Source organism: Syzygium oleosum, unplaced genomic scaffold (assembly GCF_021117445.2).
Source record: "Syzygium oleosum isolate NSW1041296 unplaced genomic scaffold, Sole_v2.1 Sole_v2.13, whole genome shotgun sequence".
Taxonomy (NCBI): Eukaryota; Viridiplantae; Streptophyta; class Magnoliopsida; order Myrtales; family Myrtaceae; genus Syzygium; species Syzygium oleosum.
Window position 1 is genome coordinate 2,341,623 of NW_026607497.1, and position 15,674 is coordinate 2,357,296.

The 15,674-nt window shown below is 40.0% G+C and overlaps 1 protein-coding gene and 1 pseudogene across 3 annotated transcripts; both read left to right on the forward strand.

Annotated features, from left to right (window-relative positions):
• The first annotated feature begins 2,567 nt into the window (after nt 1-2,567).
• LOC115687676 (uncharacterized) overlaps nt 2,568-15,674 on the forward strand; it is a 30,723-nt pseudogene continuing 17,616 nt past the window's right edge.
• Nucleotides 7,653-15,065, forward strand: LOC130139633 (protein FAR1-RELATED SEQUENCE 5-like). Of its 3 annotated transcripts, XM_056317024.1 has the most exons (9): nt 7,653-8,972; nt 9,769-9,831; nt 10,946-11,017; nt 11,110-13,213; nt 13,308-13,438; nt 13,508-13,567; nt 13,660-13,716; nt 13,808-13,852; nt 13,952-15,065. In XM_056317024.1, the coding sequence occupies exons 3-9, from the start codon at nt 11,003-11,005 to the stop codon at nt 14,039-14,041; spliced, it is 2,502 nt and encodes an 833-aa protein (XP_056172999.1). In that variant the 5' UTR covers nt 7,653-8,972; nt 9,769-9,831; nt 10,946-11,002; the 3' UTR covers nt 14,042-15,065. The 3 variants fall into 3 exon arrangements, 2 of the variants coding, with proteins under 2 accessions (XP_056172999.1, XP_056172998.1); XM_056317023.1 differs by having other exon boundaries at nt 13,308-13,567; XR_008817730.1 differs by lacking the exons at nt 10,946-11,017; nt 11,110-13,213; nt 13,308-13,438; ... (2 more) ...; nt 13,808-13,852; nt 13,952-15,065 and adding an exon at nt 9,976-10,173.

Consider the following 15,674-nt stretch of genomic DNA (forward strand, 5'->3'; position numbering starts at 1 on the left):
TTTAATTTAGCCTGTTCAGTCCTAATTTGCCAATGTAAATACATAAAAGTTTATGATTAAATTGACAAGTATATAATAAATTTTATATTTTTTTCTTTATAATTTTCCCCGACAAAATTCACATGGCATCTACTGGTTTTTTTACATGACAGCGACTCTTTGGGGGAAAAGGAAATGCCTCCGATGTGACCCTAAAGTCCGGGGCCATTTCCTGGAAGCCGTCTGCAAGACTTTGTGACGATTATTTTATCGTTTGTCTGACTTCGGACAACGTGAATTCGTGACGATAAAGCAGACAAGGTCATTTAAAAAAAGAATGGGAGCCCACGCCATGCTCCTGCCACAACCCTTACTTCTAGTAAACTCAAATAGACAATTTCGCCCCCCCTGTGAATAGGGCAGCTGTTTTGCTTAATCTAAATCTCTAACTTTTGACGTTTCTCGAACGCCAAAATTCGAAACTTTCGCAGCGCTCGAATGAGATATACCGCGACCAAGAAGGAGCCCTCAAGAAAAGGAAGCAGATCGGAGGATTTAGGGCCCGTTTGGTAACGTGCCAAATAGTGAAAATTTCTGTTCTTTTGTTTCCAGAAATAATTTGGGAACAGAAATGCGTTTGGTAAACTTTTTGTTCCTCGGCACATTTTTGCAAAAATTTGTGCCGAGAAACAGTTTTGGAAGAGAAACAAGAAGTAAAAAAAGTTGCTTCTTGTTTAAGACAATTTTGAGAATCGCTTTTTTTCTTCTTTTTCTTTTTTTCTTTTCTTATTTTGTGGTGTTGTTCTTGGTCGACGGCCGCGCGCCAGCCATGGCGGCCACTCCGGCAGGCCAGCCCACCGCGCATGGCCGCCACCGGCGCGGCCACAGCCAGGGCCGCGAGGGCGTCACGGCCCTCGCCGGCCGCCGGCGCGAGGCGAGGGTCGCCCTCGCTGGCGAGGGCGAGGGCTGGACCCTCGCCGCCTGGGCAAGTCGGCCTCGCCCAGATCGGGCGAGGCCGAGCCTCGCCGTCGCGACCCACGGCGAGGTCGGCTTCGCCGTGGGTCGCGGACGGCGAGGCTCGGCCTCGCCAGATCGCGAGGCCGAGCCTCGCCGTCGCGACCCACGCGGCCGACCTCGCCGTGGGTCGCGACGGCGAGGCTCGGCCTCCCAGATCCGGGCGAGGCCGAGCCTCGCCGTCTCTAGGCGAGGCCGCCTCGCCCGCGGCGAGGGTCCCCGCCCTCGCTCGGCGAGGGCGACCTCGCCGCCGGCGGCGGCGAGGTCCGTGACGCCCTCGCGCCCTGTGCAGCCGATCGCCGGCGACGGCGACCGGCCATGGCCAAAGAAGAAAGTAAAAAAAAAAAAAAATTAAACAATTCAAAATATTATTAAAATATTATTTGGGAACGAAATTTTGTGTAGTTACTAAACGCATTTATGTTCTTTTCTACTCTAGGAATAGAAATTTTGGACATTTATCAAACGCCTTCAAATACTCGAAATTGTTTAGCACAGAATAAAAAAATCATTTCGTTCGAAATAGCCAAGCACAGAATGGTATTCATGCGCACCCTTAGTGGCGCATTCAGTGTAGCTCCTTAACTCAACTCTCCGTTGTACTATTCAGCCACATACAGATTATGGAAATCCATAGGGTACGCTGCCAAGAACTGAAAAAGGTGGAAAAAAGAAGGGATTAAAAAGAGGTTTTCTAGCTAATTTTAGCGGTACATTAACATGCGATCTACGGGTTTAATAATTTAGGTAACCTGTAGAATGAAAATAGTTTATCATTGCTATACTGCACAAACGCAATTGGTCCTTCGATCAAGGCTCTCCAGTGGATGAACAAGGCATATTACTCGGTTGTCTCCTCAACGAAGTTGACTCGGTCAATCACGATTTCATTTCTTTTGGAGAGCATTTGCCGAGGCTCCGTTTGTTCCACGGAAAATAAACGGTTTGGAAAATATATTCCTAAAGTTGTTCGCCTATATCGCTTGAAATAATTAATCAATGGTTAAATATTTTTATTATCGTCGATAATTTATGTTAAAACATCTTCGTGAATGGTGGAAATATTTTTCATTCATTCATTTTTATAAAGCGAGAAAATATATTCCAAATAATTCATTCTCCTCGAAGCAAACGGACCCTAAGCGAGAAGGAGAATAATGAGACACAAATTGGAAATGGATTACGAAACAGAGTATAGCTCGGTGAAAGGGGGAATAAGCAAAGGTCTTAAATCGTGATTTTATTAATTGTTCCGTTGTGACTTCTATCCGAGAAGAGAGGAGATTGTGACTACCAAGAAGAGTCAAATTATAGGAAGCTTTGGGATCCTGTTGAGAGCGTTTTGGTCATTGTAGTATTTTCATGTTTTAGTAGAATGTGGAAGAAGCAATTTGGGGAGTGTGGAAGAAGCAATTTGGGGTATACAAGCTGAGAGCTTCCAGGAAGGTGCGTGTGTCCCGCCGGAGGCATTTTTCCATTGACCCCACGAATGCCTCAAGACTTTCGCCTCGGGTGTTGATTTCGAAGGGCAGGACTTAATATAAATACAGGGTGGCTGCTTCTGATCACTTCGCACATTTTCATCGACTCTGGCTTCTCTCTCGCGGCCATTCCTTCCTCTACTCTCTTGCCTTTATCGTCTCTTAAGTCCCTTTTCTTGAATTAGTCTCTTGTTGCGGCATTTCATTTGGAGGATTATCAGCGAGTTTTTTTAGCAGGTGAGACTTCTTTAGATTAGTGCAAATTTGGAGCCCTTTTGTTTTCCTGTGCGCTCTCCATGTTAACTGGTACCGGGTAAAGCCTCATGCCTAGTCTTCCTTGATTCATTCCACACATCTTTCACACAAGGAACGAAGGAAAAGAAAATTTACATCCTGTGTTGTGTTGTTTGTCTGTTCTCTCTTTGGTAGATCTGCTCATTCTTGAGGTGTCATGTTTGTTTTTCTGTTGTTTTCTTTTTCTTGCCAAGAGAATTACCTCGTTCCCATAAACTTTTAAGAACAGAACAACCCTGTTAATGGGGGAAAAAAAACATTTGACATCATCGAGTAAAAGCGACTTCAAAGGAAATGGGGGTTCACCGATCCGACTCCGAGGAACCATCTTCCTACCAGCACATCATTGGACTTCCTAATGACATACTCTGCTGAAATAGATTCAAACTGCTCAAAGGATTTCTAATGTACGAAAACAAAAGGAACACAATCCCATCTGGTTGAAAGACCAGGAATACCTCGTGCCAACTTCGTATCTATGGAGCTTAATTTCGTCCACCATGGATCCGAGGTTGCAACTCTTGCCCTGTCAATTTTAATGCCCAATACACCGAACCCAACAAAAGATGCCCAATCACAGGTTAGTAGCATATGCTCGACAGTTTCTTTTTTGCCAAAAAGACTACAGCAAGCCTTCTGCTTTATTCTTGTTCTGCACTAGCAAGTGCATCATAAACGGCCCTTCGAAGAAAGTTGTTCTGTTTGGGAGGAGAGTCAATACTCCAAACGGCCTTCCCTGCCTTCTGATTCACGTTATGTGAGCTTGAATGCCCCTTCTTGCCTGGTATCTCCTGCACAATTTTGAAGAATTATAGGCAGATTTCGTGGTAAGTTGCCCACCTATAGTGACACTCAAGAGTAGCCAACTTCTTATCCCTGCTCATATATAGTTGTATGGATGAGAAGTCCCATGCATTTGTATCCTTGCAGATTAGGCGCTCCATTAACATGCTTCTATTGACACCTACCCGCCTGCTGATTTGAATTGACATCCCTCTAGGCTTGGTAGCCATCTTCATTCCACGAGCTGATATTTTTCCTATATAAACTTGCCACATTGCTCCTTGTCCGACTACCGTTCCTTCCAATAGACTGGCCCATCCCCCAAAAGTACTTGCCCCTTTGTGTAGCTTAATAAAAAGGGAGATATCAGGATAACAGATTCCTTTCGGCACTTTCACCCGTAAAGCATCAGATCCTTTAGTTGTCCTGGAGGCAAGTTTGAAGTATCGTTAGCAGGGCCCCGTAAAACACACACAGAATTTAGATCCTAATCCCCCCGCAGATTGGGTTGAGCAAGACACTGCCAACTCTTCAATGATGCAAAATCACAGTAATCACCTGTCAACTCTTTTTAGTATTTTGAAAGTTGGATATGATACAAAGAGTGAATCCCTCTAATTCACCAATAATCACTTGTCACGTCATTTGATAAACAAGATTTATTACGTTTTTCTTGGTTAATCTAGCATTTCTCATTCTTTCTAGTTCTGTTTTCCATTTCATTCTTCTCTTGCACCTCGAATAATGATTAACAATTAACAGTTCGGAAATGCCGAAGTACTCAATTATTGGATAGAAGTCAAAGTATAAATGCTGAAAGCTAAAAAGTTTTGTACCTGGAATACTAACTGACCACATTTTTCCCCTAATGCTCTCAGCAATCTTACAATGGATGCCAACACAATTCTCGGAATCGCCAAGCATGCCATCAGTTTTGTTCAAAAGGTCAGCATTCTCAGAACATATGAGAAAGCTGAACCTGGAGGTATTGGCTCGTCAGCTTGGCGCTCAGTTAGCTAATCTTCGAGTACGATCTACCTTGATTGGCAGAATCAAGTCTGAACATGACGAAGATCCTCAGTTGCAGAAAATCAGATAAGGTGTAAGAAGTTAGGGGACAAGCAGATTTCACTATCAATGTGGACGGGTCTTATTTGTGGTCGGCTATGTGTTCCTGGTAAAGGAGTTTGAAAAAGAAGCTCACAACACCATATTCTCAATAGACCCGGGAGCACTAAGATGCATAGGGATTTGAGAGAATACTTTTGGTGGATTATCGTGAAAAGTGAGCATCGATAATGAGCATCGGTAACCCAGTTGAGCATATCATCATGATTTATCATTGGTCTGCCAAGAAAGCCAAGTGGTAAGAATGCTACAAGGGTGAGTGACTAAGATGGTTCGTTTTTAAGTTTTATATGGTTGGAAATGCAAAACTCCTATTCGTTGGGATGATAGTGAAAAGAGATTAGCTGACTCGGAGTTTATTCAACAATTAGAAGAGAAAATCAAGTTGGCTTGAGAGCGTCTCAAAACAGCACAAAGTTGTGAGAAAAGTTACACAGATTTTAAAAGAGGCAAAGTGCAATTCAACATGGAGATCATGTGTTCCTGAAAATTTTTCCTATAAAAGGCGTTACGAAAGTTGGCATGCACGGCAAGTTAAATCCAAAATTCGTGGGACCATTATATATTTTACAGAAGAGTGGTGATGTTATTTATAAACTTGCTTTGCGACTAGCTCTATCAATGTACATAATTTGTTTCATGTATCTTTATTGTGGAAGTATGTGCCAAATCTTGAACATGTGTTACATTTTATACCTTCGAGGTTAAATGATAACTTAACTTATGAGGTGAAATCTATTCGTATTGTCGATAGAAAGGAGTGTTGTGACATCGAAGTACTCTCTATTTGAAGTCCAATGGCAAAACCACACTCAAAAAGACCAATTGGGAGCTCGAGGAAGAGGCAAGACACAAATTCCCTTATTTGTTTGAAAATTGAGGTAAGGCGTATAAAATATTTTTATTGCATTAACGAATTCTATTGGATACATTAAATGTTGATAAAAATTGTCTTGATCATTTTAGCAAATTCATTGGAATTTTTTTTTGTTTGCTTCAATGAGTCCAAACGTATAGCAATTTATCTGATATTTCTTAAAGAAACAACACCTGCGAAAAAAAAAATATGAAGACTTAGTTATCATTATGAAATGGAGCTAGGTTGATTAGATGTAAATCTAATATTAATTCATCTCATCTTTTTTAGTGAAGCAAAACCTAGGCTATATTATTCTTCTATGGATTCTGAAATTAATGGTATTATTTTTTTTGTTGATTTTCTATTCATTTTCATGATTTTAGGTTATTCATTTATTTGTCAGATCCACGCTAACCAAAATATTATTTACTGCAAGAATTTCTTCAAGACTTATCGAAATCAACTAGAGCGACAGGAATTATCTTTAATTGTTTATTTATCATATTTGATATATTTTGAAAAAAAATCATTTAAGCAGCCCCATTATTTTGCTTTACTTTTCAGTTGACATTTAGCTTCCAGACATAAATTTTTCAAAAATAATATCATTGGAGTTATCTATAGTACCTAGTCATATTTAATTAGTCATCGCAAACATATTTTTCCTTTTAGAAATAATACATGAAACTGTCATTTTTATAAGTGATACACGAAATAAGTAATATTCACTAATTTGTAAAAGCCAAGTCTAACTACTCCAATAATCCTCTAATATCATTTAAATTTCCAATATGGGCTATCAAACTATATAATATTCTTTTAATGGCCGTCCAACATCATTTCTAAGAAAGCATTTTTTGAATTGTATATTCTAAATGGAGCTACCGTGACTTTCCCCCATGTGAGTCGCGGAGAGACACGCCCAAGTCTTTTAGCTCTCCTTCTCGGAAGATAGCTGAAAGACTTCGGGAAGGTAGCCGAAAGACTTTGGGAGAGTCTCTGTGTATCCTGCATTCACCTACCACCTTCGCGGAAGGAGAGCTAAAAGACTTGGGTGTGTCTCTCCGCGACTCACATGGCGGAAAGTCATGCAAACAAGCAGGTTTCACATTAGCGGATAGATAGGGATCGGACAAGAACCGGCTCGTGACAGGTTTCTAGAATGGCGAAGGGACAGGAATGAACCGAATTGCACACTAAACAGGGGATAATGTGCTTGTGATGTGTGTGTGTGTGTGTGAAAATTGAAATTAACTCACAAAAGCACCTTTTGACGTAGCGGCAAGCTTTGCTTTCGAACTCCAAAGTTAAACATGCTTAGGCTAGAGTATCACCATAATGGGTAATCTCCTGGGAAAGTGCCTGTCCATACGCCAAATGACAAAACCGTGAGATTCGATATGAACCGGTCAAAGTGGACAATATCTCGAATGAATTAATATAGGGATGACATAATATGGTATTATAGCGAGACCCCCTCCAATAGGTGTATGGTTCGTGGACGAACCACGTGGAAGCTGATTGGCCTGTAACGATCTGATCGGACAAAGGCGGGGAGTGGCTGTCGGGACCAGAGGATTCAGACAAAGAGTGGCTCCCGCCAGGGTTTTGTACGCTAAAGTAAAAAACCGCAAGATTCGATATGAGACCGGCTAAAGTAGACAATACCTCGAGTGAGTCAATCTAGAGATATCACATATTCATTTATCTAAAGCGATATAAACAATCATTTCCGAGGAAGTTTTTCATGAAGTGCAGAATTCGCAATGCACCCGAGATTCATACAATGCGAAAATTACCGTATTTTCCGAAAACGTTGGTTCATGCGATGCGATACGACAATGAAGCAGAATAGCTACAGGGAACTGGCAATACTCTCCAATATCTTTTACAAACTGTGTTTGTCAGCACAATGCACGAGGCATCAACTGGGTTTTGACATGAAAGCTATTTTTCTTTTGGGGGAAAGCCTCCAATGTGGCCCCAAGACTTGGGAGAAAATATTGCGTGAGTGGAATACACCACGTCAGCAATACATAACACCATTGAGCGGAAGACACGTGGCAAGAAGGGCCCACAGATCAGATTTACTAAAGAATCAGCCGCTTTCCCTTCTCTCTCCCATTCTCCGTTAACTCTCCTCCGTTAGTGCTCAAATATTCACTTTTCACCTCCTGGTTTCTCTCTCCTTTACTCCTCCCGCTCAAAATTCCTCCCGCTCGCGACTTCCTCTTTCTTCCTCCCCGACTTCCTCTTCCTTCCTCCCCGACTTCGCATCCTTTGGTCGTGAACCCGCCGCGCCTACACCGGTTGCCTCCGCCGTCCCCTTCTAGAAAACCCATTTGCTCTCTCTCTCTTTCCTCCGCGAAGCGCGGCTCTTTTTGTGGACCGCGCCTCTGCCTCCGCCGGTTTCCTCCGTCGTCGCCTCCCGGAGCCCATCGGTGGCTCAGATCCTGACCACGCGGCCGCCTCCGCCTACGCCGTCGCCGTCTCCTCCGAAGCCCTCCATTGGCGATTCGTCCTCTGCCACTCTCTCTATCCCGAGAAATGGCTCCGCTCTGCTCTCTGTGACGAACCGCGCCTCTGCCGTCGCCTCCCGCAGCCCCTTTGGAGATCTCGGGCTCCGACTCGCCCTCTGCGTTACCTCCCGAAGCCCCATTCTCAGGTTAGGGTTTTGTATGACTTGAAATTCCCATCGTTTTTGCCCTAACGTGAAGATTGGTGGCTCAGATCTCGACCACGCGGCCGCCTCCGCCTACGCCGTCGCCTCCGAAGCCCCCCATTGGCGATTCGTCCTCTGCCCCTCTCTCTTTGTCCCGAGAAACGGCTTTGTTCGGCTCTCTATAACGAACCGCGCCACCAACAGGTTCCCTATTATTATGTTTTTTTGGCGTTCGGGCAGATTGTCGGATTGGTCGTGCTTAATTTGTCAAATAGTCAGCTTGAGGTTCGTTTGGTGAATGGGTGATAATGCTTGTGCTTGTTATGACTGTGTGGTAAATGAAAGATGTGGCCTGTGCTCATTCTTACGCTCTCTATTGATTTTGGTTGAAAGAACATCAGGCATTTTTCTTGAGTGCAATCTGTGGATAATGCCACAGACAACCATTTTTGTTCTTGTGCGGGAGAGAATAGATGCAAGCATCATAGGTTGTCTCTTCATTGGATTTCATCTGCAAAAATATAAAAGGGATCTTTTCAGTTGCATTGCTTTGAGATTATTGAGCTCTATTAGTTAAGTGCATCAATTAGTCTATTTTCTGCAAACTGATTATGTTCACGTCCGACATTTTTGTTAATTGTAGTCAATTCAAGTGTGGATCTAATTATGTTTAAATAACTGGCTTTTTTTATATTTTTTTATCTTGAGTTCCCCCTTGCAGTTTGGTTTCGTGATCAATGAGCGGCCGAGGATCAATAAGAACAAGCACAAGGTCATGTAAATTTATCTGTACTTTTTGTAACACTGAAAATCAGGGCCCTCCATGTTGTTTGCGCTTCAAGAATTATTGTCCTCCATCTGTAAACTGTCAAGGAAACTAGATCGGATAAAGCACTATCTAGTTAGAGCCACTATGCCTCTAACAGCTTATGTTCCTTTATCTTGCATCCACGGAAGTTGAAGTAGGCAATGATCCATTTGGATTTCTATTACTTGATGAGGAGGACATCGAGAAAGCCAAAACAGAGATTGCGTACATGGATGCTTTTATCTACTATCTGATATCTGAGTTAAGATGGAGGAACATCATCATGGAAAATCCATAGGAGGAAAAAATGGAACTCATGTGCTATTGGCCTTACCTTGCTCAAGGCAATTTAGGAGCTCTTTTAAGTTAAATTCTAGTTGATTCAAATATAAATGGCAATGGTCCTGGAAGATCAACTTAAGTAGATGATGATTTAGCTAGACATTTTAGTAACGCATTTCTTCAACTTTTTCAGATATTTGTTGAGGTAGCTGGTACTTACAGGGTGATTATGCCTTTTGCAATTAACAAGCAAAAATGAGAATCTTTGAGTTTTCACTCAATTTGATAAGACAAGTGTATCCATTGAATCAATGTAAATGTGGATAGGATACACTTGAACTATGCCTTTCGTTTTTCTTATATATGTAAATTTGGGTGTATAGCTTACATCACAAATTTCCTACATGTAAGTTTGCCCATCTACTTCCTTTGATTTTACTTTCATTGTCCCTGAAATGTTTCATACATGATAATCCAGGATCTCCTGCATGCATTGAAATATTGCTTGAAGTCTGATGATGCGATTCACTATGCACAATATGTGAGTACTTTTATCGTTTCTTTAATTAGCATTAAGATATCACCGGAAGTTTGTGGACAATAGCACAAACTCCAACATTTAGTACCACTAATATTTGCACTAAAAACTTAATAATTCCTTCGTGTGATATCTCTGTAACACTAGGTTTTGAGGTGGGAAGAAATGCTTGCTGTTGAACGTGCTCATTTGTCGCGGGAGAAACAGGCAATTTTTTAACTCTTCCTTTTATTGCCAAAGTTCAATATCCTGATCATTTCTCTTGTGAGAAATCCATAATATAGGATGTATTTGCAAGCAATGTACTGCAACCTATTTGGGCTACTATGTTTATTTGTTGGGCTTATTTGCAAACAATAGACAGTCTTGAGTGGATGTACCGATGTACCAGTAGAGTCGCATCTTAGTGAAACTCAAAGCTTAGAAATAGTAGCTAGAATGAATTTGTTAGATGTTAACTTGTAAATTATGTTGTCTGGGTGGCTGGCTTTACTGCTTTGTCTAATTGAAAATCATTGGATATCTAATCTAATGAATCAATAGTTGATTGTTTTTATTGGTTGTGGAGCACTTCTGCCGTGGTTAGTGTGGTTAAAGCCAATATGCAACGTGATATGTTAATGTTAGGGATTTTGGAATGACAACGGTGACTATAAAAGTAGAGCTGATCCTGAAAATTATGTATAGAATGTAGACATTCTATGGTACACATGGTGATCAATTTGCCAAATTTATTGGTTTTTTAATAGCTTGTCCGGATACTTCATTTAGACACAATGGATTAATGCATAAGATATGAACTTTCCTTGAATCTTTTTTTTCTAGACATAAAACTATCTAAGAAAAAGTAGGTGTGGCTCCAATGAGGGAAAGACATAAGTCCATGATACCCCATTGAGATGATTTTTCCTGTTTGGCAGTAAGTAAGAGATTAAACCCCAATATCGTTAATTTCGATTTTCCGTTCGTTATTGATGACGATGTGGAGTTTAGTAATTACATTGGGTCCCTAAATAAATCCCATGCTTGTATATTTTGCTGATTGTGTTTGATTGTGCTCTAAAAATGTTTGTGTGAGTGATTATGTTCTAAAAATGTTTGTTTTTTATTTCATTAGGAGGGAACTTCATAGTCTCTCATCACCTCAGTTATTTTGCACTTGTAAAGATATCAAATGGCTGACTTAGAGGTAATTCTTTACTCATAAAACATAATTTGCTTTCTTAAGTAAAGGATGAGATGCTATTTTTCTTGAATTATTTTTTGTTCATTTGATTGCAGCATGAAACTTCCCATCTTGCACATGTGATGCGTGATATGGACAAAGATTTTGAGTTTGTAGTAGGGATGGTTTTCTCAAATGAACTTGAAGCATATCATAAGTATGTGGCTTATGCAATCAGCAAAGGATTTGGAGTGAGAAAAGGTAATGCGGTTAAAAATAGAAAGGGTGAAATAACCCGGCGAACTTTTTTGTGTAATTGTGAGGGGCATTCGGTTGGGTCATCTGATCAAGAAAAGAAATATGAGAGATTTGAAGTTAGATGTGGGTGTCTTGCTCATATCAAATTTAAGGTTGATAAGGGTGTCTATGAAGTCATGGACTATGTTTCTGAGCATAATCATGCATTTGTACGGGAAGATCAAAAGCATTTGATTAGATGTGGAAGAATGATATCTGACACGTGCAAGGGTGTTTTGGTTGATATGATTAAAGCAGGCATTGGGGGGACTTCGGCATATAAATTTTTAGCAAACGAAGCTGGAGGAAGCAAAAACTTAGGTTTCATCCTGCGTGATTGTCAAAATTTTTTGCAAACGGAAAAATCCAAGGTTATAAGTGGCGGAGATTGTCAAAGTCTTTTGAACCATTTTCATTGCATGCAAATGCAAAACCCAATGTTTTTCTATGCTGTTCAAGTAGATCAAGATGGTAGATTGACCAATTTATTTTGGAGAGATAGCTTGTCCAAATTTGATTATGACTGTTTTGGTGATGTGCTAGTGTTTGATACCACATACCGTACCAACAAATATAACATGATATGTGCACCTTTTGTTGGGGTTAATCACCATTGGAAGAATACTCTGTTTGGTTGTGCATTTTTGCTGGACGAGACTGCAGAATCATTTATTTGGTTATTTGATGTGTTTTTGAAGTCTATGGGAAATAAGGCTCCGAAAACCATATTCACTGATCAAGACCAAGCCATGGCAAAAGCCATTAGAATGGTGTTTCCAAATACACAGCATCGTTTATGCACTTGGCACATCGGGAAAAATGCCAATCAAAACATTCCACATCTTTACCATAAGCCAGGTTTTAAGGATAAATATTTCTTAGTGCTTATGTATAGATGCAAATCAGAGGACGAATTTGAAGCTACATGGAGGGAAATGGAAGAGGTGTGGGGTACTAAAAATAACAATTGGCTTCGGAGATTATATGACCTTAGACATAAATGGAGTTCAGCTTTTGGTCGTGACTCTTTTACATGTGGTATAAGGTCAAGTCAAAGGAGTGAGAGCACCAATAATGTCTTCCAACATATGTCGACGAAGACATTGTCTCTTGTAGAATTTGTCCACCATTATGAAGAACAATTGAAACATATGAGAGAAGTTGAAAGTCAAGATGATTATAGTTCTCGTGGGACAGCCAAATCGCAGGTTAAAAATAATGGGATCTTGTCACATGCTGCTTCGGTATATACCCGTACCATTTTTCTAAAGTTTAATGAAGAATTTGTGCAAAGTCTCTCTGAACATATTTCAAGTACTACATCTGATGGATCGGTTTCTTTATATACTCTCAAGTGTATGGGGATTGGGATTCAAGGTGAATATGTTGTTAGATTTGACCCTGCAGACTTATCAGTTTCTTGTGAATGCAAATTATTTGAATCAAAAGGGTGGTTGTGTCGCCATGCCTTACGCGTGTTGAATGTGAACATGTCGATGGTTACGGTAATTCCTTCTTCCTATATTTTGAAAAGATGGACTAAGGATGCCAAAGAAGGGATTGTCAATGATGAATCCCATCAAATGTCACCGGGTCCATCTAAATTTAATCGATTTTCCACGTTAATGCATGAATCCATTGAACTGATGAGTTTGGGAGCTGAAGATGTACATACTATGAGAATATTGAGGAAGCACATGGTTAAAGCAAAGGCTGAAATTTCATCATACAAATCAAGTATGGTTGTGACTGATGATGCTGGTGATGATGAGTATAATGAGGCTTCTTTGTGCGATATTTCGGTAGCGGACCCCATTCGAAGGAAACGAAAGGGACTAAGTTACGGAAGGCTTAAAAGCTCCAGTGAGAAAAAGAAGAAAACATCTAAGAAAGGAACTCCCCCAACGCAAATAGAAAGTCAAGGTGAGTGACATATTATTCTAGTTATTATAATTAGTTAAATTTTTCGCTTATGTTACATGATACCAATTAATGTATCTATTACTTTGTAATGTAGAGTTGGTTGTCCAAGCGACGCATAATGAAACTCAGTTCCTAGATTATTCGAGTAATTCAAATCAGTTTCGAAGTGCCGTTTATCCTAGCAACATTGGTGGTCCTACTGTAAATCTAAATTTTCATAATCAGGTATATTGCTCTTTGTCCTCAATTTGTATTTATGTTTTACTAATTGGTCATTTTTTTATATGGATGCAGCAGCCACCATTCATCATGCCGTCCGGGATTATGAGTGGATTTTGCCCAGTCCCTAGTCGGGTATTTAATAGTTTGGTGATCAATTAGTTTGTTTGTATGTTCTTCAAGTTATGGTGCCTCTTTATGCTAATGAGGTAATTTATCTAATGTAGATGCAATCACCATACATCATGCCACCGAGGAGTGGATTTTCCCCATTCACTAGTCAGGTGCTTATTATGAAATCATTTTAGATTCTACTGTTATTTGAACTTTTTATTACTATTGTAATATTTGTTGTTAATGGTTTTTTCTGGATAGATGTTGGAGTACCATAATCAATCCCACGGAACCATTTTGAGCCAGGTACAACTTGCCTTTTGTTGATGTGGGATTACTTGAAACATATTGATCTAGGCATATTGTTTAGTAAAATGTAAATATATTTGTTATTCTCTTATACAGGGGTCATCAAACTCTTGTCAGCATCCTAGGATGAATGAATCCGAAGCCCCCTTTGAAAGCATAGACAATGCACGGTCGCAACACAAATAGTCGGGAGGAACCCTCGTAATAAGTCTCTTCACCAAATAAAATATTTTTTGCGTCCTTCTCTGATAAGGTAACTATTGTAGTATGAGTTCACTGTGACTTGGGATTTGCATCTGTGCCTTTTATATGAAAAGATTTTCCTTTGTATTTCCTTGGTTGTTACTTGGAAGAAATGTTTTTATATTTCCAATTTTGTTAGTTGGGCTATAAATCCAGTAGGAACCAAGTTCGATATTCATTTGACGTGATGTAGTGATTAACTAGGGCATAGTTTCAATAGACATTAGAAAAGGATTGTTAGAGTAGTAAAGATTTAGTTCTATGTAAGTTATGATCTTATCAAACTTGCTTAGAGCTTCACCCATATGCAGAGATTCATTCTTCTTCAGAGTATTCACTATGTTCTCTCATTTTCTGCAGTTATGGGTATTCCAAAGAAAGATTTGTTTGGGCTCTGATATCTGTTGTTGGCATTTTTTTGTCTTGGGTCTGGTGCTACAATTGTTAATGGAATTCGAAGCTTGTGGATTGCACACGTAATCTTCTTTTTTTGTCTTATCCTTTACCGTTCTTCTAAAGTTTTAGCCAGTTCATAAAATGGGCAAAGTTGTTCTTGATATATAAGGTCATTGTCTTCTTTAGCATTCGGAAAATATCCAATATGCAGCTTCAGTGATCGGAGGCTCATTCATGATCGAAGGTATTTCGACTTACCATTTGTTTTGGGCTGCTACTTATAATGAAATCATTGGTATTTTGACTTACCATTTAGTAATCGGAGGCTCATTCACCTATAATATTTGTTCAGTGATGTGCAGATCAAGAGTGATTTGAACCTGTCAACTGGTGTGAAGTGTTAGTGTGAAGTTTCAAGAATGATCTGAAGGAACAAGTTTGTATGGCGTCGTCTCACAATTTAGTATTTGGGTCCAGAATGCATGAACCCATGCATTTATTGAAGATGATTGGTTTTGATTCAAGCTAGCAAAATTACAAGCTCTACTATACTTGACTGAAAATGTATTTATGTATCATAGGTGGATTCTAAATTGATTCCCTTGTCTAAATTGAACAGGGGACCTAGTGAGAAGCCAGAAGAAGCACCACTACAGACTGCAACGGTGAGTTAGTATATGCAACAAAATGGGCAGATTTCTCTTTATCCATAGTTGGATTTATCTTATAGAATTTTATTGGGCTTTCAGGGTACCGAACAAGGCAAAGGAGTGAGAACCATGATGAAGAACACTGAAGAGTACACAAATTTTGGTGTTCCTTGTGTCTTTAGTAACTATGTTAGATTATTTTTGCCTACTTGTTTCTGTTTGTTTTGGAACTTACTGTTTCATTCGGTAGAAAGACGGAGTCTGATGATTTTCAAAGTTTTATTTAGATCCTTGTCTTTCCAATTATTACCGTGGATTTCATTCTTTTAGTGTTGCACTTGGGTGTGACTGTTTTTCTCTGATACATCCGTACTCACTTCGTTGGATCCATCTATGTGCATTATCAATTTGTATGAATGAAGATTCTCTTCTGAAAAAGAGAGTGGCAGCATTGGAAGCTGGTACACCCATATGTCGTAGAAGGGTGCATTACCTATAGCAGTTACATTTGTCGTGACCAGAGTTGAAAA